At 48.9% G+C, this 23,813-nt stretch overlaps 1 protein-coding gene across 6 annotated transcripts in view; it reads right to left on the bottom strand.

The window, feature by feature from the left end:
• APBB2 (amyloid beta precursor protein binding family B member 2) overlaps positions 1 to 23,813 on the bottom strand; it is a 329,153-nt gene that overhangs the window by 103,907 nt on the left and 201,433 nt on the right. For 5 of the 6 annotated variants that reach the window (XM_006169204.3, XM_006169203.3, XM_027768593.1 and 2 more), the window contains 3 exons: positions 16,025 to 16,087; positions 15,543 to 15,628; positions 15,392 to 15,452 (listed from right to left, as the gene is read on the bottom strand). In XM_006169204.3, coding sequence (XP_006169266.1) covers positions 15,392 to 15,452; positions 15,543 to 15,628; positions 16,025 to 16,087 — 210 coding nt within the window. The remainder of the gene's footprint in view (positions 1 to 15,391; positions 15,453 to 15,542; positions 15,629 to 16,024; positions 16,088 to 23,813) is intronic. The other variant, XM_006169208.3, reaches the window with a different exon arrangement.

The following is a 23,813-nucleotide window of genomic DNA, read 5'->3' as shown; positions in this document are numbered from 1 at the left end:
TCTACGTCCCATGTGTCATTTCCAAGGGCCAATTTTCTAGCTTTGCTGGGGACCAGGGCCAGCTGCTGTTCAAACAGACCCCTGGCCATGTGGTTGGTGCCAAAAGGCAGGCACATCGCATTCGGAGAAGCAAGTCTTTTTTTTTTTCTCCCTCCCCACCCCAGGGCATGTGTACTTGCTGGAGAGAGACAGAGAGAGAGAATATGAGTGGGAAAGTGAAAAAAAAAAAAAATCACTCCTCAACGGGCATGGCCATGCTACCGTCCCTTCTCTATTCTCCTCCTGGGATTTTGGACATGTACGCACACACACTTGGCATGATTTGTGATTTTGGACATGTACGCACACACACCTGGCATGATTTGTAAGCTGCCAGGTCTGGGGCTTGAACCCTGGTCAGCCACGTGGGAGTCCAGCAACTTAATCATCATATCACCTGCTGCCTCCTGCAGAACTGATCTTAAAGGCTGCCTTAACAGGAAGCAAGTGAAGTTCCGCGTACAGCTACAAGCTAGCTCTTCCTTCTTGAATTTCCATAGCCCTGCGACTATCATTCTTCAATATCATTTTCCCGCTGCATGACTTGAATGTGTTACTCTCCTCGGTCTGATCTCACGCCTCCGTGCACATGCTAGCTGTGAAATAAATAAATGGCAGACGCAATGAACAGATGAATCCGTGGCAGGTAATTGACGAGAGCTGTCATTCTCGGTGTCAGGTCAGAGACTCCGAAAACAATGTCCTCGTAAGCACAAGAGTCGGAAGAAGAGCAGAAACACAGGGACTGATCTTGGTGGTTTAGCGAAAGGGTCTCCCATTGTGATGAGATTTTTTTCAAGAGTTTTTTTTTTTTTTGCCTTAGGGAGTGTGTGCTCGCCAGAGAGAGACAGAGACAGTAAGAGAGAAAGTGAGAAATCACCCCACGGAGGGATGGTCACACCAGACCCCTTCTCCTCCTGGGATCTTAGGCATGCACGAGTATGTGTTCAGCGTGAGTTTCAAACCACCAGGGCCAGAACTCGAACCGCGGTTGATCCTGTGGGAGTCCAGCAACCTAATCGCTATGACATCTGCTGGCCTCTGAGATGAGATTTTAAGTAGGAATCTCAGGAGTGAGGGAATGCTTGGCTTAGCTAGAATGAGATCAGCATCTGAAATACTCTTATTGTTGTTTTTTAGGAGAGATTTTTGCTATAGGATGCGTGTACTTCCTGGAGAGATAGAAAGTAAGAAATCATGCCCGAGGGGATGGCCACACCACAATCCCTTCTCCTCCATTCTCCTCTTGGAGCATGTGCACACATGTGCCTAGCATGAGTTTCGAGCCAGCAGGTCTAGGACTCGAACCACAGTCTATCACATGGGGGAGTCCAGCACCTTAGCCACCTGCTGGCCCCAGGACCTGAATTATTCTAATGGTACCATAGGAAGAAACATCCTCTCTTTATTACTATTACTGATTGACGATAGACAGGAAATGCTTCTATTGCTGTCCACATCCCAATATCTGGCACGAAGCTCCTGGCCAACAAGCCTGCGGGGACATGACCTGAGACCCTGGCTCCATTCCAGGTGGGCTTGGGGTGCCACCTCCGGCCACCCGGCTGCACTAGCGGGACTTCCTAGGAAACCCAGCCCAGCTCAGTGAATGCCAGGCTGCCACACCAGCCCAGGGCTGCTCGGTCCTGTGACCAGGCATGACCCAGAATTCTCTGCCAGGACCCCATGAGCCAGGCCTGCACACCTGCTCCCCAGCACTCGGGGTGGCGACCCTGCTGCCCATCACCTCACCCGTTCCTGCCTCCTTTCTTCAGAAGAGAGAGAGGTGCCTTTTTAATGAACATTTCCAGGCATCCTCCTGCCAAGAGAGCAGCTCCCGGTAGCTGGGTAATGACACAGCCCTCTCCGGAATGCAGGGCTCGAACGCTCACTCTGGGGACCCGAAGTTGGAAAGGGAAAGGGAGCCTCGCTCTGCCAGGGACACGGCCTATGCTTGGTCACGTTGAAGCTGGGAGCCCTGTCTAGTCCTGCTTGCGGTAGGGGCAGAAATAATGACTACTCCATAGAGAACGCTTGTTGTGTGCTAGGGACTGTTTCAAGAATTCGCCATATATACAGCTTATATTTATAATAGATCAGTTTGATGATCATGATAGCCAAGCAAGGCAGGTGCTGTTTTATTTATTTATTTTTTTGGAGAGGTTTTTGCTATAGGGCGTGTGCGTTCACCAGAAAGAGAGAGACAGAGAGATAGATAACAAGAAGTCACCCACCGGGGGGATGGCCACGCCACAATCCCTTCTCCTCCATTCTCCTCTCGGGATCTTGGGCACGCAAGCACATGCGCCCGGTGTGAGTTTAAGCCACTGGGTCCGGGACTCAAACTGCAATCGACTACTTGGGAGTCCAGTGACATAGCCATTACGCCAACTGCTGGTCCCAGGCAGGTGCTATTACACCCTCATTCACAGACAGAGAAATGGAGGCACAGAGGCTAAGTGATTTGCCTAAGATGGTCCAGCTAAGAAGCAGCAGAGCCTGGCTTTGAACCTAGGCAATCTGGATCCTGAGTCCATGCTCTTAACCATCACACCACACACACAGCATGAATGCTCCCTTGGTGTGAAGTCTTCAATACCTGCTTTTGACTAAGTCCATGACTGAAAAACACAAATCAAACCCAACTTCTCAGAAACAATGGGATTATTTTTTAAAAAGAAAACCGTGTACCACATGAATAAAAATCAATGATAAGAACGGCATGCATCTCTAAAATTCCATCCAAATGTTGGGGACGGCAGGTGGCATAGTGGTTAAGGTGCTGGACTCCTACATAGCCAAATGCGGTTCAAATCCTGGACCCAGCGGTGTGAAAATCACACTGGGGGGTGTGTGCACGCCCAGAATCCCGGGAGGAGAATGGAGGAGAAGGGATTGTGCTGCAACCGTCCCCCCTGGGGGGTGATTTCTCACTTTTCCTCTCTCTCTCTCTCTCCTCCATAAGTCCATGGGCCCTATGGCAAAACCCTAAGAAACAAATAAATAAACGCTAAGTAACGGTAATGAATTTGCTACACGGATCGGGAATAAATCTGAATGAAGACTTACACTCCCACGCCCCTTCCTGGCTGGCTGTTGGTACTGATCCAGTTGGCAGCTGTGTGTACAATTACATCACCAACGCCCAGACCAATAGGAACCAGGAGAGGGCACAGGTGGCTGAAGCTCACACGTGACATCAGGATGGCATGTTCGGTCACCGTTCATTCCGGAAGTCCCCCTGTCAAACCTACGAGCGGACTGATCTGCAACATTGCCCCCCCCCTCCTTCTCTCCGTCTGGGGCAAGCTGGCACAGAAGAGCGAGGAGACAGGCAAAGCTTCGCAGAACCCAGTCCTGGCAGCAAACAAATCCTTGGCCAGAGCAGCCGAGGTCTGGGTGCGAGTGGCCATAACAGAACCAGAAGACGCCGTGCAAAAAACAGCGTCTCCTTTCCTGCCAGGAGAGGGTGCGTCATTGTGATCAGGTTTGAAATCTCGTGGAGGTGCTTCTCGATGCTGTCTGAAGGCCCCACAGCATCAGCCCTGGCCGAGAGCGGCCTGGGACTGCAATTCCTACCCTGTCCGGAAACAACCCGATCAGAACCTGCCCACCGCACAGTCTGCAAAGCAACAGAAAGCACGGGGCCACATGTCAGTTTCCTCCCTATCCTGAACTCGAACAACCCCAAAGACCCACGCGGTCAGTGATCTGAAAGCCCAGGAAGACAGTAACTGGGAACAGGAGCCCAGCATGTTCTCGGGCTTTGGAGCCACAGGCATCTGAGTTCAAGTCCCAGTCCCACCAGTTGCTAGCTCTGTGATAAAACACAGCATTGAACCTGTTCTTGTCTGTAACATGGGAAAACTTGCCTAGCCAAGCACGGGGCACAGACAAGGAGTGTGGAGGGGAGGGAGTGAGCCCCGCTCCACGGCCCTGGTCCAGAGCGCTCTCTCTCTCAGATTCGAATACAGATCACACTGAACTATTTCATCTCCAGACGCCACGGAGCAGGACTGCCATGTTTCATTTAGAACCTTGAAGTTTCTCAGAACAGAAGCGACTTCTCTGAGGATGGTGACACATTCGTTTCACAGGTGAGGAGCTGAAGATCACCCGATCTGCCTTACCCATCTCCTTTACTGTAGCTTTCTTCTCTTTTCTTTCTTTCTTTTTTGCTATGGGGTGCATGCGGTCAGCACAGAGAGATAGAGACAGAGGCAGAGAAGTGAGAAATCACCCTCCAAGGAGGACGGCCACGCCATAGCAGCTTCTCTTCCACTCTCCTCAAGGGAATTTGGAAATACATGCACACGGTCGAGGGTGTTTTTCAAGCTGCCAGGCCTGGGACTTGAACCATGCAGTTGGCCAGGTAGGATCCAGCTGCCTCAATCACCACACCATCTATCGGGCTCCTCCTTTATTGTATTTCAAAAAGCAATGTCCTAAACACAGTTCTAAAACCTCTCCTTGGGACCAGTAGTTAGCGTAATGGCTATGTCGCTGGACTCCTACGTAGTTGACCGTGGTTCGAGTCCCAGACCCGATAGCTTAAACTCATGCCGGGCGCATGTGCGTGTGTGCCCAAGATCCCGAGAGGAGAATGAAGGAGAAGGGATTGAGGTGTGGCCATCCCCCCCTGGGAGGTGATTTCTCGCTTTCTGTCTCTCTGTCTCTCCCTGTCTGGCGAGCGCACGTGCCCTATAGCAAAAACCTCTCCAAAAAAAAAGAGAAAACCTCTCCTCACAGAAATCCTGAAAATGCTCCGTTCCACAGTAAGACAGAGGCTCGGACCTCGCTGGAACGCCAGCTCTCTCACTGGCTCTATAAGCCTAGGACTCACTTTTTTCATCCATAAAGGAGGCCCATCCGATCATCCTACTGTCACTTCCGGCTATAAGTAATGTGATGATTCCAAATGAAACGTTGCCAATTTCTTCTTCTTTTCATTTGCCATGGGGTGTGTACACTCACCAGAGAGAGGGGGGGAGAGAGAAGGAGAAAGCAACCCCACTCCACTCCCAAGAGGGGATGACCATGCTGCAGTCCCATCTCCTCCATTCTCCTGTCGGGAGTTTGGGCATACACACACACGTGTGCCCAGTGTGTTATTCAAGACTCCGGGTCTGGGAGCCCCGTGGGGTGGAGCTGTTCTAACCATCATGCCACCATGCCACAGGCTGGGCAGGGAGTTCTTTAAAGGTGCGATTCCAACATAGTCCACCAGGTGGCAGGACGTCTCCTTTCCAGAAGTCAGCGGCGTTAACACAAAGGATCCGGAAGAACTCCAGAGCTAGCATGTATTTTTCAGAGCATTAAGTTTTCTACCACTTGATTGTAACCAGTTTTCATTTTAGTGTTAGTGAAGCATTGGGTTTGCCATGTGCCATGGGAAAAGGGCTAAATTAGGATCCTAAGATACTGGTTCAATACTGAGCATTGTTTATTTGAAATGCTTGGAAATAGTAATTCGGATTTTTACATTATTTCCCCCCCAGATTTTGAAATATTTGCCCATGCACAATGAAATATCTTAGAGAGGAGACTCAAGTCTAAACATGAAATTGCTCTCTGCTTCACACAGCCCTTCTACCCCGGGAAGGTGATTTTCCACGGCATTTCTGTCCTGCAGCAATCTGACTGTGGCCTTCTGCTGAGGTCAAGTGTGGAATCTTCCACTTGCCGTATTATGTTGGAGCTCAGAAAGTTCCAGATTCTGGAGCATCTGAGATTTCAGATTGTGGATTTACGGATGCTCAACCTGTCTTAAAGAAGGATGAGCCCCGGCGGGAGAGCGGGGTGGAGAAAAGACCTTGTCTATTAATGGGAATTTAGGAGTGCAAGCTACCTGGCCATGGGGGCATGGGGGAGCTTCCTTCCTGACAGAGCAGGTACTCATAGCAATTCTCTATGGGAGGTTTGAACCTATAGAAAATTTAACAACATTTTCACATGGGAAAGGGACACAAAGTAGACAAAAACGGAATAATTAAAGCCAGGAGGTAGCATGGAGGTTAAGGTGCTAGATCCCACGTGGTTGACCGCGTGGTGTGAGTTCCGGACATGGAGGCTTGAAAATCACACTGAGCACATGGGCATGTGTGACCCAAATCCAGAGGTGACTGCCTCCGGGGGGATGGCCACGCCACAATCCCTTCTCCTCCATTCTCCTCTCGGGATCTTGGGCACGCAAGCACATGCGCCCGGTGTGAGTTTAAGCCACTGGGTCCGGGACTCAAACTGCAATCGACTACTTGGGAGTCCAGTGACATAGCCATTACGCCAACTGCTGGTCCCAGGCAGGTGCTATTACACCCTCATTCACAGACAGAGAAATGGAGGCACAGAGGCTAAGTGATTTGCCTAAGATGGTCCAGCTAAGAAGCAGCAGAGCCTGGCTTTGAACCTAGGCAATCTGGATCCTGAGTCCATGCTCTTAACCATCACACCACACACACAGCATGAATGCTCCCTTGGTGTGAAGTCTTCAATACCTGCTTTTGACTAAGTCCATGACTGAAAAACACAAATCAAACCCAACTTCTCAGAAACAATGGGATTATTTTTTAAAAAGAAAACCGTGTACCACATGAATAAAAATCAATGATAAGAACGGCATGCATCTCTAAAATTCCATCCAAATGTTGGGGACGGCAGGTGGCATAGTGGTTAAGGTGCTGGACTCCTACATAGCCAAATGCGGTTCAAATCCTGGACCCAGCGGTGTGAAAATCACACTGGGGGGTGTGTGCACGCCCAGAATCCCGGGAGGAGAATGGAGGAGAAGGGATTGTGCTGCAACCGTCCCCCCTGGGGGGTGATTTCTCACTTTTCCTCTCTCTCTCTCTCCTCCATAAGTCCATGGGCCCTATGGCAAAACCCTAAGAAACAAATAAATAAACGCTAAGTAACGGTAATGAATTTGCTACACGGATCGGGAATAAATCTGAATGAAGACTTACACTCCCACGCCCCTTCCTGGCTGGCTGTTGGTACTGATCCAGTTGGCAGCTGTGTGTACAATTACATCACCAACGCCCAGACCAATAGGAACCAGGAGAGGGCACAGGTGGCTGAAGCTCACACGTGACATCAGGATGGCATGTTCGGTCACCGTTCATTCCGGAAGTCCCCCTGTCAAACCTACGAGCGGACTGATCTGCAACATTGCCCCCCCCCTCCTTCTCTCCGTCTGGGGCAAGCTGGCACAGAAGAGCGAGGAGACAGGCAAAGCTTCGCAGAACCCAGTCCTGGCAGCAAACAAATCCTTGGCCAGAGCAGCCGAGGTCTGGGTGCGAGTGGCCATAACAGAACCAGAAGACGCCGTGCAAAAAACAGCGTCTCCTTTCCTGCCAGGAGAGGGTGCGTCATTGTGATCAGGTTTGAAATCTCGTGGAGGTGCTTCTCGATGCTGTCTGAAGGCCCCACAGCATCAGCCCTGGCCGAGAGCGGCCTGGGACTGCAATTCCTACCCTGTCCGGAAACAACCCGATCAGAACCTGCCCACCGCACAGTCTGCAAAGCAACAGAAAGCACGGGGCCACATGTCAGTTTCCTCCCTATCCTGAACTCGAACAACCCCAAAGACCCACGCGGTCAGTGATCTGAAAGCCCAGGAAGACAGTAACTGGGAACAGGAGCCCAGCATGTTCTCGGGCTTTGGAGCCACAGGCATCTGAGTTCAAGTCCCAGTCCCACCAGTTGCTAGCTCTGTGATAAAACACAGCATTGAACCTGTTCTTGTCTGTAACATGGGAAAACTTGCCTAGCCAAGCACGGGGCACAGACAAGGAGTGTGGAGGGGAGGGAGTGAGCCCCGCTCCACGGCCCTGGTCCAGAGCGCTCTCTCTCTCAGATTCGAATACAGATCACACTGAACTATTTCATCTCCAGACGCCACGGAGCAGGACTGCCATGTTTCATTTAGAACCTTGAAGTTTCTCAGAACAGAAGCGACTTCTCTGAGGATGGTGACACATTCGTTTCACAGGTGAGGAGCTGAAGATCACCCGATCTGCCTTACCCATCTCCTTTACTGTAGCTTTCTTCTCTTTTCTTTCTTTCTTTTTTGCTATGGGGTGCATGCGGTCAGCACAGAGAGATAGAGACAGAGGCAGAGAAGTGAGAAATCACCCTCCAAGGAGGACGGCCACGCCATAGCAGCTTCTCTTCCACTCTCCTCAAGGGAATTTGGAAATACATGCACACGGTCGAGGGTGTTTTTCAAGCTGCCAGGCCTGGGACTTGAACCATGCAGTTGGCCAGGTAGGATCCAGCTGCCTCAATCACCACACCATCTATCGGGCTCCTCCTTTATTGTATTTCAAAAAGCAATGTCCTAAACACAGTTCTAAAACCTCTCCTTGGGACCAGTAGTTAGCGTAATGGCTATGTCGCTGGACTCCTACGTAGTTGACCGTGGTTCGAGTCCCAGACCCGATAGCTTAAACTCATGCCGGGCGCATGTGCGTGTGTGCCCAAGATCCCGAGAGGAGAATGAAGGAGAAGGGATTGAGGTGTGGCCATCCCCCCCTGGGAGGTGATTTCTCGCTTTCTGTCTCTCTGTCTCTCCCTGTCTGGCGAGCGCACGTGCCCTATAGCAAAAACCTCTCCAAAAAAAAAGAGAAAACCTCTCCTCACAGAAATCCTGAAAATGCTCCGTTCCACAGTAAGACAGAGGCTCGGACCTCGCTGGAACGCCAGCTCTCTCACTGGCTCTATAAGCCTAGGACTCACTTTTTTCATCCATAAAGGAGGCCCATCCGATCATCCTACTGTCACTTCCGGCTATAAGTAATGTGATGATTCCAAATGAAACGTTGCCAATTTCTTCTTCTTTTCATTTGCCATGGGGTGTGTACACTCACCAGAGAGAGGGGGGGAGAGAGAAGGAGAAAGCAACCCCACTCCACTCCCAAGAGGGGATGACCATGCTGCAGTCCCATCTCCTCCATTCTCCTGTCGGGAGTTTGGGCATACACACACACGTGTGCCCAGTGTGTTATTCAAGACTCCGGGTCTGGGAGCCCCGTGGGGTGGAGCTGTTCTAACCATCATGCCACCATGCCACAGGCTGGGCAGGGAGTTCTTTAAAGGTGCGATTCCAACATAGTCCACCAGGTGGCAGGACGTCTCCTTTCCAGAAGTCAGCGGCGTTAACACAAAGGATCCGGAAGAACTCCAGAGCTAGCATGTATTTTTCAGAGCATTAAGTTTTCTACCACTTGATTGTAACCAGTTTTCATTTTAGTGTTAGTGAAGCATTGGGTTTGCCATGTGCCATGGGAAAAGGGCTAAATTAGGATCCTAAGATACTGGTTCAATACTGAGCATTGTTTATTTGAAATGCTTGGAAATAGTAATTCGGATTTTTACATTATTTCCCCCCCAGATTTTGAAATATTTGCCCATGCACAATGAAATATCTTAGAGAGGAGACTCAAGTCTAAACATGAAATTGCTCTCTGCTTCACACAGCCCTTCTACCCCGGGAAGGTGATTTTCCACGGCATTTCTGTCCTGCAGCAATCTGACTGTGGCCTTCTGCTGAGGTCAAGTGTGGAATCTTCCACTTGCCGTATTATGTTGGAGCTCAGAAAGTTCCAGATTCTGGAGCATCTGAGATTTCAGATTGTGGATTTACGGATGCTCAACCTGTCTTAAAGAAGGATGAGCCCCGGCGGGAGAGCGGGGTGGAGAAAAGACCTTGTCTATTAATGGGAATTTAGGAGTGCAAGCTACCTGGCCATGGGGGCATGGGGGAGCTTCCTTCCTGACAGAGCAGGTACTCATAGCAATTCTCTATGGGAGGTTTGAACCTATAGAAAATTTAACAACATTTTCACATGGGAAAGGGACACAAAGTAGACAAAAACGGAATAATTAAAGCCAGGAGGTAGCATGGAGGTTAAGGTGCTAGATCCCACGTGGTTGACCGCGTGGTGTGAGTTCCGGACATGGAGGCTTGAAAATCACACTGAGCACATGGGCATGTGTGACCCAAATCCAGAGGTGACTGGAGGAGAAGGGATCGTGGTGTGGCCCGATGGGGCAGGGGTGATTTTTCGCTTTCTCTATCTCTGTCTCTCTGTGGCAAGTGCATGCACCCAGGAGTAAAAAAGAAGAAGAAAAAAAAAAGACAAAGACAAAGAAAGAAACGAAAGCATTTAAAGTTACAGGAGTAGAGAGCTACGACTTTAAAAATGCATAGGGATTTCATACAATGTGTGTGCTGGAGCAAATCCCAGAACAGAAAAGAGATCTTAGGAAAACAGATGGGGGACCAGCAGATAGCATAATGGTTACGTCGCTGGACTCCCACACAGGCGACTATAGTTCGTGTCCCAGACCTGGTGGCTTAAAACTCCTTCTGGGCACATGTGCGTGTGTGCCCCAGATCCCGAGGACAGAAGAGAAGGGATGGTGGTGTGGCATTCCCCCTGGGGGAGGGGTGATTTCTTCCTTCCTGTCCCTCTCTCTCCCTATAGCAAAAATCTCTCAAAAAAAGAAAAGAACAAACTCATAAAGTCATAATAAGGTGTTTTTTTGTTTGTTTGTTTGTTTTTTTAAAGAGGTTTTTGCCTTAGGGTGCATGTGCTCACTAGGGAGAGAGACAGACAGACAGACACGGTGAGAGGGAAAGTGAGAAATCACTCCCCAAGGGGGGATGGTAGAGTTTAAAGCCTCTATGTCCGAGACTCGAACCGTGGTCAGCCATGTGGGAGTCCAACGAGGTAACCGCTATGCCATATGCTGGCCCCCAAAATAAAGTGTTTAGTTAATAGTCTTAGATCATTGTTAATTTCCTTTATTTTAAAGGTTTCTTTTTTCTTTATGTTTATTTCTTTCCTGACAGAGACAGAGAGGAGGAGGAAGGGTCTCAGCAGAGTCTCCTGCCATGATCCCCCATTTCCCGGACAGCTACAGTCACAGCAGGTCTCCAGGGCTCACTGTGGAGAGGTCAACCTTGAACCGAACCTCGGTCTTCTAAGGGGCTCCCTGCATGGCAGTGCTGCCGCCCTGCCACTGGCCTCATGGCTGGGCCACGGACCAACGTGCGTGTCTTCGTTTTGTCAAAACTGTCCTGGCTGTATAAAATATATAAATCAGAAAAAATTGGGCAAAGGGGATACCAGAATTCCATACAATCTTTGTAACTTTTTAATATATCTAATGTTTTTCCAAAATAAGAATTTTACTGAAAATACACAGAAAAATGAGAATAAAAAAGAGGTGCGGCAGCAGGTGGCAGGGAGGTTAAGGCACTGGATCCCACATGTCCAGCTGGGTGGTTCGAGTCCCAGACCTGGAGGGTTGGGAAACATGCTGTGTGTGTGGGGGTGTGTGTGTGTGTGCCCCAAATCCCAAGACGAGAATGGAAGAGAAGGGACTGCAGAGTGGCCATCACCCCTGGGGGTGATTTCTTATTCCCCTCACCCAACGTCTGTCTCTCTCTGGTGAGCACACATGCCCTATAGCAAATTAAAAATTGATTAATTAGGGGCCGGCAGGTGGTATGCTGGTTAAGGGTGCTGAACTCCCACATGGCTGACTGTGGTTCAAGTCCCAGGCCTGGCAGCTTGCTTTCCCACTTTCTCTCTCTCTCTCACTCTGTTCCTCTCTGGTCAAATGAAAAATAAGTAAATAAATAAAGTTAAATAAAATAATTCTTTTATAAGAAGAGAAAAGTTCGTGAAGAAGTAATGGTTTAAATACACTAATTAAAATATTTTTTGAAAAAGTTAAAAGAGCTTAGGATTATACATACACACACACATATTACCTTCAACTACAGAAAACTATGACTGTGTACCAGACTTGGGAGGCTGGAAAAGCACACTCTGTTATAAAAATAGCCTGCTCTTTGGGGACCGTGTGCACACGCGTGTGCACACCTGTGTGGTCCCTTCTTGCTGTGTGGTTCCTCGGTCTCGCTGAACAACTGGTTAGCAGGTGTACAGATTCGAAGTGGCTGGACAGGATCTGGAAGTGCCCACATCCTAGTTGTCTAAGAAGGATTTTTATTTTTTCAGCATGTGTAAGTTTCATTTTGGGAGTAAAGGAGACATTTCCTATAATAACTTTCATGGTACTCATGCCTCACAGATTATATTTAGAATTCCATAGTACATGAAATTAAATATTACTTTTTAAAGAAAGGATAGTTTCTGCTTATTTTGGGCGGAGCACACTCAGACAGAAAGAATGTAAAAAGGCTTTTCGATTGTAAGTGACTTATGCCTGCAGAGGAGCACAGGCCCCGAAAACCTAGTCTTGCCAGCTGTCTTCAGGGATGCTGGCTCTAGGCCCTGGTGGTATTAAACGGGCAGGAACCTTGCTGGGGGAGGGGAGCTCCTGCAAAGTGGCTTCACTGTAGCTAAGTCTACACTCACCAACTTCTTTAAAAATTATAAAAAAACAGGGACCAGCAGTTAGCGTAATGGCCATGTCACTGAACTCCCATGTAGTTGACCACGGTTCGAGTCCCAGACCTGGTGACTTAAACTAACGCTGGGCACGTGTGCGTGCATGCCCAAGATCCTGAGAGGGGAATGGAGGAGAAGGAATTGTGGCGTGGCCTTCCCCGCCAGGGGGTGATTTCTCGCTTTCTGTCTCTCTGTCTCTCTCTGTCTGTCTAGAACATAAACCTTCTCGGACCTCTCATGGAACAAAGTAGGATAGAAATAAATAATACAATAAGGCCTTTTTTTGTTTGGAACTTAGCACAGCTTTAGCAATGGAGAGCAAAGTTGTGCCTCCTTATTAACACAAATTCATACCAGGTGTTGGAACAGACACACTAGCAATATAGAAAGCTGACAGATACGGAATTCTGTAAGCATTACGATGTGCAGTGAGCGAAAAAGAGAAAGCCCAACCCACTGGCTTGGGTATAATTTACCTAGTCGTCTATTCCTGTTACCAATTCTATCTTGATTTCACGCACTACCCTCCTCACCCACTCCTGTCAACCTCACACTCTGGCTTCACAGATATCACTGCCCAGCCCTCAGTAGGGGGGACAGAGCTGCCAATGCTTGTCCCTCCTCCCCGGTCTTTGCCTACAGACCTTGTAAAACACCTGGTAGCAAAGCAAATTTTTTTTTTTTTTTGGAGAGATTTTCACTGTAGGGTGCGTGCGCTCGCCAGACAGACAGAGAGAGACATAGAGACAGAAAGCGAGAAATCACCCCCCCAGGGGGGATGGTCACGCTGCAATCCCTTCTCCTCCATTCTCCTCTCGGGATCTTGTGCACGCACGCACATGTGCCCGGCATGAGTTTTAAGCCACCGGGTCCGGGACACGAACCGCGGTCGACTACGTGGGAGTCCAGCGACATAGCCATTACGCTAACTGCTGGTTCCCAAAGCAAATTATTCACAGCCCACCTTCCTGTTTCTCTCTCTCCATTCCTTGGCATAAAACTTAACTTTAAAGACCAGCATGTTAGCAGCAGCCCGAGGACTTGGTCAGAATCCCGCTGGCTCTAGAGTGGCCATGATCTTAGCTAGCAGGCTGTGCTCAGAACGAAGCCGAGTTGCCCAGGAGCAGTAGAGATTTCACTGGCAGCCCTGAGAGTCTTACAGAACTTACCAGCAATAAGGTAGTTCCAGATAAAGGAGTCAAGGTTTGGAACCTGCATCGTGTTCCCACTTAACTACTGCTCAGGAAAACTGCTATTGTATTCGTCATGCAGATCTGCTTTGGGATTCCGAACAAATAGAAAGGATCTAGAAAGATTCTTCTTTCCCCTGACACATGGTGCAAGGAGGGGAGGGGAAGAGAGAGGAGGTGCTCAAGAGGACGGGAGAGTGTTCCATCGTGGTGAGAAAGGAGTTAGACCCCATTTGTAGGTAGACAGGACAGGGACCCCCAAGAAGAGAGCCACTGTGCTGTGTAGCTTTTTCTTAATAAATTTTTTCCTCTTGTTAATTTTCTCTCCCAGACGCCAGACTTCTTTGCCTTTAGTCATGTAAGTCTGATTTCTTAAGAATTTATGGCCCCGGAGCTGGCAGGTGGTGTGGTGGTTAAGGTGCTGGACTCCCACATGACTGACCATGCTTTGAGTCCCAGACCTAGTGGCTTATTTTCTCACTTTCTCTCTCTCTCTGTCTCTCTCTGGTGAGCATGCATGCCCTTTAGCAAACGAATAATAATAAGGATGATGATAAATAAAATGAAATAAATAAGTCTTTAAAAAAAACAAATTTATGGCCCCTTGCTATAGGACTTAATTATATAAAAGTTGAGAAGCCCACTGACATAGCATGGAGCACAAAGATAATGTAAAGGTTTTATCGCAAAGACCAGAATGCGGCATGGTGAGGAATAAGTTCCAAGATTCATAGCACCAGACCCCCCCAAATTAACAGAAATAATGACTTTTCCAAAGCAAAAGCAAAAGTCTTTGAACAGACAAGTTACCAAATCAGTCACCATGATGGACAGTTGCAATACTATGAGACCACTCTAAGATACAGCATAACCTATGGGACACAGGTCCTCTGTCACCAGAAAACGCATGCACGGGTCTCTCCCAGCTGGGATGTAAACCCAAGACCCAAAACACCTGGCGGCAACCCATTTCAGGACCCCTTCCTTCTTGGGAGCTTTGTTTTCCTTTTCCCTTCCCTCTCCTTCAATTAACTCTCTGCTTTACTATCCCTTCCCTGTGTCCATGTCTCTAATTCGTCAGGAGTGTGAGACAAGAACCTGGTCAACTTGTGGTTCCAGATTTGGCATTGGGGTTGGGCCTAACCAACCCAAATTCCCATGTCATGAGGGCTGAGTACCAGCAAGTGTTCTGCCCATGTGCCCACAAAGCTGGCTTTGTGGGTACCCCAGTAAAAGTCGAAGCAAAGGGAGACAAGTCTACCCTCACGTTCCCTTATGAAACCTTTGCACCGAACCTGTGTTTATGACAGGGAAGGCAAAGCAGGTGCCCCTCACACAGGTGTGAGGCTGCTCTGGCCTCGGAGGTGGGCATGAGGGGTCTTGAACCTCACCTGTTCAACCTCCCTCCCATTGCTCTACAAGACAGAACCTGGGATTATAGTTCAGGGCTTCTGAAGCCCACCCATTTGAAAATAATCTTGACATGTGACATTGGACAAAGAGCTGATATAGTTAAGACACAGGCAGAATGCGGACGTTATGAAAATCTCTTCAACTATAACTCGATGATTTATACGAACTGGGTCGTGATCCAAAGTCAGTAATTGCTATTGTCCCTCCCCCCCAAGACGATTGTTCTTTATATTTTAAAAAGGCTTAACATTTTGAAGCAATCACACATTCATTCCTTTGAGGCCAGAATCCAAGCTGGGCGTTGAAATCACATTTCTTACCCACCTTGGCCTCTGGGTCACTGTTGATGCTACCAGAGTCGTCATCATCAGCATGTGGAGGGTTTCTAGAAAGAAAAACAGGACACGGGACTTAGAATCCTACCGCACTCCAGTGGCACAGGGCCACGCCTGACGCAGACCCTTCGACATCTTACCTGAGTTTCAAAGAAGCGTAGCGTAGTGTTGCTCCTTCAAACTCTTTTAAACTGGGGTCTGGGTTCACTGTGGCGGCGTGCAAATCCTAGAGAAAAACAGAGCCCTGTTACTGCGTGATGGGCGGGGGCCAGGGCATTGCGTCATAGCAAAGGGGAGAGAGGCCCTCCCGGTAAGAGGCAGAGAGTGGACGTGAGCTGAGGCAGGAAACGCATGCAAGGGCTTCTGGGAGCTGCTGACTCCGAGCAGGCGCCTGTTTGCACAGAACAACAGGAGCCCTGGGGCAGTCAGCGGGGTCATTCACAACAGGGGACACCACAGAAAGGCAACATGAGTGTGAGCTGAAGGCCCCTCGCAAGAAGCCCCATCGCTCCGTCCCTGCAGAGTGCATATGATGTTCACGAAGAAGAAAAATATACAGCCACAGCCATGCAGAAAGGAAAAAAAAAATATTAAATGAGCTGAAATCTGACACGATACTTGCCTTCCAAATGTCACTATTAATCTTTCCCCCATTCAGAACAGCAAAATCACTCCATGGCTGTTTCTAGACATGTAATTATTCACATGGGAAAAAGCACATTGATTTAAAGGAAAAATAACAGAAAAAAAAAGAATTAAAAAAAAACAAAAAACAAAACACAAGACACTGTTGTTAGCATTGATATTCAAAGGATGGGTTAGGGAACAAATTAACTCTCACAGTAACTCTGAGCTCACTTTCTCTAAGTCTGGAATAGCACCTGAAGGCTAAGCTCCAGGGAGAAGGGAGGCTGTAACCACTTACCAAAACAAGTGACCAGACAGTATTAGCAGCAGACAGTGAAGTTATTTCTAAACGCGGTCTAAAACGCAAACACGCTTCCCACTGCAAAATGACTAGCACACCTCTTTCCAAAGTCGCCTTTTTCCCACTATAAATGACCCGGAATGGAATGAAGACTGTTAGGTGCTGGTTTGGAAAATCATGGGAAATGCCCATCGTTCGGGGCATGGAAAGTTGGGCATCAAGTTATTTTTATTTTAAAGTAAAAAAGGGAGAATGTAGGAGAACAAGGGTTAGGAAGGAGTCCTGACTGGCATTTTGCTGACAGTGAACCCAACCCCAAATAGCGCTTAAAGGATTGAACCCGAATGACTCACATTCATACAAATTCTTCTTCGTTGTACATAAGCCTCTTCACAAACTAACACTTGACCACAAAATGAGTTTGTAAATGTAATTATGGTAAAAGGGAGAAGCCCTGCCTCGCTAGGGGACCTCTTGCTAACATTTTCAACTCTGAAACAACTCCTTCCATCCACTTGGGGCAGTGAGGAAACGCCTTCTCTCTGTACTTTGTGGGGTGAATATTCAAATATTTCTCATGGATGATTGGAGGAAATAGATGAACCTGGTAGAACCCCAAGGGGCTCTAATGAATTAATTTTACTGACTTGTCAGGCAAATTTTTTTTCTTTAGGGAATAAATAAACAATGGAAACTGTTCAACTGAAGTTCTTGGAAAGTGAGAAGTGAGTATTGACTGGCCCATAACGTCTACTTAGAATGTTAGTGCAATTGTTAAAGCCACTGACGACAGGGGCCAGCAGTTAGCATAATGGCTATGTCGCTGGACTTGCATGTGGTCAACTGCGGTTCAAGTCCCGGACCTGGAGGTTTAAACTCACACCAGGTGCATGTGCGTGCATGCCCAGGATCCCAGGAGGAGAATGGAGAAGGGATTGTGGTGCGACCGTCCCCCCTGGGGGGTGATTTCTTGCTTTCTGTCTCTCTGTCTCTCTCTGTCTTTCTGGTGATTGCACACACCCTGTAGCAAAAAACCTCTTCAAAAAAAAAGGCGACCAGAAGGTCTTCCCTAGATGTGGCCCCTCAAACTTGGACTGCTCAGCTTCCAGAGTTGTGGGCTGATACGTTTCTGCTCCTTGTAAGTTACCCAGGCTGTGCTATTCTGTTAGAGCAGAATGGATTAGACTATGGTGGGCTGCTAAGAAAATCTCTAAGAAGTGGGATCAAAGTGCAACCAGAATGTTAAGACTGGGAGGTGGGACCTGCTGAGACCTGGGTTGGGAGGAAAAAGCCCTGGAAAGTTCCACAGTGGTTCTGACAGAAGCTAGAATCAAATCATGTCTGTGTACATGTCAGAAGTTTTGCAGTGGATGTAGCCAACTGGCAGGCCAGGGTTCAAATCCTGCCTCTGCTTCCATGTGCCCTGTGACTTCAGTTCTCTCATAATCGAACACGGCTAACTCCCGTCTGAGTGTGGCTAAAGCAAGACCAAGAACGCCAGTTCTCAGCACAGGGACCGACTGGCCCAAGGGGTCCTGGAAATGACAGCTTCCTCATCCTCTACTCTCTTTCCATGGAGGAAGAAGGTTAGGAGGCTTCGCGGTGCTATAAATTACACATTCCTATCCTGTCCGTCAAGACTTGAGCCTTGGTGGGGGACCTTGATGACAGCGGCAGTAAACCCAGAACTCTGGATTCCAAGTCGTCAGGGAGGGCTGATGAGCCTTGTGTCACCTATGTATGCATATATATTATTTCTCTGTCTTTAAAAAAATGCTCTCTGAGGTTTTAGTGCATGCATGACCATCAAAGAAGAAAGCATTTTGGTTGATCACACAGGCACAAGCCAGAACAGTTTAAAAATCAAACTCACGAGCAGATGAAAAACAAATGCAATTAAACCCACCCTCCATGAGTAGCAACAGCAAGTAGGTTGCACAATCGAGAGTGGGCAGGTATCCCGGCGCCCGGTGCTGGCTTAGCTGCAGCAGCCTGCAGCTCTCCGGAATATGAGGCTGGTTTACCCCTCCAACCAGCAAACACGCGGGATTCCACTACATTCCAGGAATATGCCAGGTGTTGGGGACCTCGGGGAGCAGGCCCAACACCCAAGGAGCTTCCGCAGGGCGAGTGACGAGCTCTAAGTGACAAGACTGCTGAGGGATGCAGTGGGATCAGGGCTTCTGGGTTGGGGGAGGAGAGGCATAGCCCCTGGGAGATGCTAGGCTGAGACTAGGGACTTAAGATGAAGGGACACATAAATACCCACGGGGGACTAGTCACTAAAGATCGGCTGTTTAGGAAGAGGCTTTAAAATATTTTTTTAAAAAACGGAATTGGGACCAGCAGTTAGCATAATGGCTATGTCGCTGGACTCCCACACAGTCGACTGCGGTTCGAGTCCTAGATCCGGTGGCTTAAACTCATGCCGGGCACGTGTGCGTGTGTGCCCAAGATCCTGAGAGGAGAATGGAGGAGAAGGGATTGCGGCGTGGCCATCCCTCCTGGGGGGTGATTTCTCGCTTTCTGTCTCTCTGTCTCTGTCTGTCTGGAGAGCACACACGCCCTATAGCAAAAACCTCTCCAAAAAATGAAAAAAAAAAAACAACAGAATTAAAGTACAGTTTATTTTGGTGTAAAAAAGCCCATGCATAGTTTTTTTCCCTCGTAATATGATTTTCCATGAACTTTTATTTATTTATTTTTTTAATGATTTTTGCCATAGGGAGCATGTGTTCTGGAGAGAGACAGAGGGAAAGTGAGAAACCACCCCCAGGGGGACTGTTGTACTACGATCCCTTCTCCTCCACACACACACACGCACACACACACACACACACACATGCACACACACAGATGCCTGACCTGATTCTGAAGCCACTGGGCCCAGGACTTGAACTGTGGTCAGCCATGTGGGAGTTTAGTGCCTTACACAGCACACCACCTGCTCGCCCCTCCATGAACTTTTTGAAGACCGCTTATCCTTAGCATGCAACCCCTAGAAAGGTTAGGTAAGGGCAGAGAGCCTGCTTCAGTGGCCTGAGGTGGGGCCCAGGGGTCACTGTGTTTTACAAGCCCAGAATGGCCTCCAGGCTGCTCTCGGCTCACAGCCCAAGAATCCTGCCCTAACATTCACTAGGCCCTTCTCCAAGGTTCTTTTTTGGCCCTGAAACATCATGATTACTTGACTGGGTCAAGAAGTGCAGTAGGGTCAGTAAGTGGCCTGGGGGTTAGGGCGCTGGACTCCCACATGGTCGACCACAGTTCAGGTCCCAGAACTGGGGGCTTGCTTTCTCGTTCCCCCCACCCCTCTGGTAAGCACATGAGTCCTATAGCATGTTGAATAATAATGCTAATGACAATAATAAATAAAATTTAATTCTTTAAAAAAATAAAGAAAGGACAGTGATGATAGAACAGCCGGGTCCAGGGGGCATCTGTGTTGGTCCTCTGCGGAGTTAGCTGCTCAGGGCACCCATGGAGGCCATGAGCAGGTCCCCAAGCACAGGGTGACCGCCCACCAAGAAGGGGTCGCAGTGTGAAGACGATTCACCCTCCCTGCCTTAGATCCACTGTTTCCGCATTCTCTTCTGAAGCCCAGAAACAACTTCCCTTGAAAAGATCAGAAGAAAGACTTGGCTACGGGCCCACAGTTATTCATAAAAATAATTTGTGTGGCTCTTTCTTCTCGCTCGATTTCGACATCCAAGTCATCTAGGAGGTAATTCGGAACCAATAAACAGTTTGGGGGAGGGGGAAGAGCCCCGTGTGCCAAATTTCAGCAGCAAATGCTTCCTGGCCGGTTTATAAACTTGCAAAAATACTGTTGGCATCTGCGGTGGAAACATTAGTCGATGCGCTTCACACTTGGCGAGGGAACTTTGGAACGTGAAATGTAAAATCTCCAAACTGTAAGGGAGACTTCCGTCCTAAACTTCGGTGAAGTCAACAGATTTGGCACTTATTTATTTGATTTTTTTTTAAAAGCCAGCTCAGGAAAGAACTGGATAAAAGATGCATTTCGAACATGACATCTTACGAGTTTCTTCTCTCCCTTAACACTGTTCTCTCTCATGTCGCAAAATGAGCTGAAATACGATTCTATTGAAGGATCAAAGAAATGCTGTTAAGAGAAATCCTTCGTTCTCTGCAAGTGTCATTAGCACCTGAGACAATGTTACTAAAATAAATCACATTCTAGAAGCCTCTGTATGGGACAGAACTCTCTCGGGGTGGGAGGAAGAGACTCCAGAGCGTCCAGCCCTCTCTGACATGCAATAAATACCTTGTATGTCTGTCACGAAGCACAGAGTGGAAGTAGGGGGCAGCAGACCAGCGTTGACGGTCGACCCACCATGGATCCGCTGTGTATGCCTGAGCGAGCTCCTTAACCTCTCTGTGCTCAGTGCTGTCAGAATGGGCATGATGAGGGTTGTACCAGAGGTGTGGGGTTTTAGAAGCAGTAACGGGCCGAGGCGTTAGCTTGGCACTGGGAGTAGTGGATGGCTCTCGGTGCGTCTGGTTTAATGGCAGTGCAGCATCTCTGCATCTGGGTAATGGCATGGTGGATCTTTTCCTAACTCTCTCAATCCTCTTCTCCCAACCTGCTCACCCCTTTGTCATCATAATTTTTTTTTTTTTTTTGAGAGGATTTTGCTATAGGGTGCATGGGACAGAAAGCGAGAAATCACCCCCCGCAAGGGGACGGCCACACCGCAATCCCTTCTTCTCCATTCTCCTCTCGGGATCTTGGGCACGCTCGCACATGCGCCCGGCATGAGTTTAAGCCACCGGCTCCGGGACTCAAACTGCGGTCGACTGCATGGGAGTCCAGCGACAAAGCCATTACGCCAACTGTTGGTCCCTGTCATTATAATTTTTATTGCCTTTTTTTTTTTTTAAAGTTTTTTTTTGCCATAGAGCGAGCGTGCTTACTGGAGAGAAATAGAGAATGAGAGGGAAACTGAGAAACACCTTCGGGCGGGGGGTGGGGATGGCCACACCAAAATCCCTTCTCCTCCATTCTTGTCTCAGGATTTGGGGCACGTACACACACATGCCTGACATAATTCTCAAGCCACTGGGGCCTTGAACTGTAGTCGGCCGTATGGGAGCTCAGCACTGTAACGTCTACGCCCCCTGCTGGCCCCTTTACTGCCTTTAAAACCTGCTTGGTTCTGACTTAATGGACGGCCTTATAAGCAAGGGGACTATGTGGCCTCCAGGAGCAACAGAAAGGTTGACCTGAAGACTACCCCATGGGTCTACCCAAGTGCTGGACACACCCGAGTCTCTCTCTGAAACTTCTAACAACACACATCCACGAACAAAGCTGTGTAGAGAGACAGGCTTTGTCGACGTGCTGGCAGCAGGAGAGAGGCGTGGAATCAGGAGGAGTGGCGAGCACATGGCCGAGTCGGGGGCCGCTGCACCCCACGCTAACACCAGCTGGTAGCTGCACGACTCCCCGAGCCTCAGTTACCACTTTCCTTAAGTGGGGGACACATGAGCTCTCTTGTCTATCACATGAGAGTCTTGAGAGGTTCAAGAGAGGTGATGTTTATACAAAATACCCTGAAAACCACAATAAATCGTGATGGCAGTGAGAGGAGGTGAGGGGGCAGCCCTCAGAGCCTGGGCAGAGCCCTGAGTGGAAGATGGGAGTGCGGAGGAGGAAGACATGGCGAGTGGGAAGAACAGGCAGAAGCAGGCACCTGAGGGGGGCTCAGGGACAGAGACTAACCCCGCTACCTGACAGCTCACTCAGGCTGGCTGCCCACTGTGGTGGCCTGCTTCAGAAAACAGGGAAACACAAGTCTACTATCTATTTTTGTTTTACTTTTTTGAGACGTTTTTGCTATAGGGCACGTGCGCTCACCAGACAGAGAGAGACAGAGAGACAGAAAGCAAGAAATCACCCCCCAGGGGGGATGGCCACGCTGCAATCCCTTCTCCTCCATTCTCCTCTCGGGATCTTGGGCACGCACGCACACGCGCCCGGCGTGAGTTTAAGCCATCGGGTCCGGGACTTGAATTGTGGTCAACTACATGGGAGTCCAGCGACATAGCCATTATGCTATCTGCTGGTCCCTACTATCTGTTTTTTTAAAGCCTGTAAAAACCCAAGCCCTGTCAGCCTCAGGATACCAGCCTCAGCTCAGCAGGCCCCCTTTAAGAGGAACCTCATTTCTTCCAAGTACAGGGACATGAGACTCCTGGCCCAGGAACTGCATCTTGAGGTTAGTCTAGGCTCCTCAGGTCTGGGAGAAGGTGCATTTGGAGTAGGCTGAAACCCCAAACCCAGGAAAGCCAAGCGAGAGGGCTCTGAGAGGTTCCAAACACGGTGTTCTAGACCCAGGGCAGCAGCTGGTCGCTGACCTCTCCGTGCCTCCACTTCCCTGTCTGTGCCATCGATGGCCCCTTTCACCCTGGCATTCTCTGGTTGCAGGGCGCTCTGCTGGAGAAGGTGGATAAAGCATTGGAATAAGGAATGAAGCCCTCCCAGAGATGTCCAGAGAAAAAAGCCACAGATGAGGAGCGAAAGTGTCCGTGCCCTGTGAAAGCAGCAGGCGGTCCTGGCTGGCCTGGTCTTCAGGGGGCGCCTGGGGGTACGGGGAGGAATCTCAGGATGCAATGGGGCTGGGACAGGAAGATCATTCATCTTTTTGTGGGAGTAGTTTTCACTATAGTGCACGTGCACACACCGGAGAGACAAAGAGACAGAAGGTGAGAAATCACCCTCTGGGGGGATAGCCGCATCACAGTCTCTTCTCCTTCATTCTCTGCTCAGAATTTTTTTTCTTTTTTGAGAGGTTTTCGCTAAAGGGCGCATGCACTCGCCAGACAGACAGAGAGAGACAGAGAGACAGAAAGCGAGAAATCACCCCCCAGGGGGGATGGTCACGCTGCAATCCTTTCTCCTCCGTTCTCCTCTCGGGATCGTGGGCACGCACGCACACGTGCCCGGCATGAGTTTAAGCCACCGGGTCCGGGACGCGAACCACGGTTGACTACGTGGGAGTCCAGCGACAGCCATGACGCTAACTGCTGGTTCCCTCCTCTCAGAATTGTAGGCATGCATGTACATGCACATGCACTTGGCACGAGTTTTAAGCTACCAGATCTGGGATTTGAACCATGTTCTACTACATGGGAATTCTGCAATTAACCGTTATGCCATCTGCTGGTTATGCTATTTTTACTAAGTCAATAGAATACATACACACACACACATACATACACACACACACATATATATTTTGTTTGTTTGTTTTTTTTTTGTTTTTTTTTTTTTTTTTTTTTTTTTTTGTTTTTTTTTTTTTTTTTGAGAGGTTTTTGCTATATGGTGGGTGCACTCGCCAGAAAGACAGAAAGAGACAGACAGAAAGAGAGAAATCACCCCCAGGGGGGATAGCCACACTGCAATCCCTTCTCCTCCATTCTCCTCTGGGGATCTTGGGCACGCACGCACACGCGCCCAGCA

The sequence above is a fragment of the Tupaia chinensis genome, unplaced genomic scaffold (assembly GCF_000334495.1).
Source record: "Tupaia chinensis unplaced genomic scaffold, TupChi_1.0 Scaffold146907_1, whole genome shotgun sequence".
Classification (NCBI taxonomy): domain Eukaryota; kingdom Metazoa; phylum Chordata; class Mammalia; order Scandentia; family Tupaiidae; genus Tupaia; species Tupaia belangeri.
This window is presented reverse-complemented; position numbering and strand designations above follow the sequence as displayed.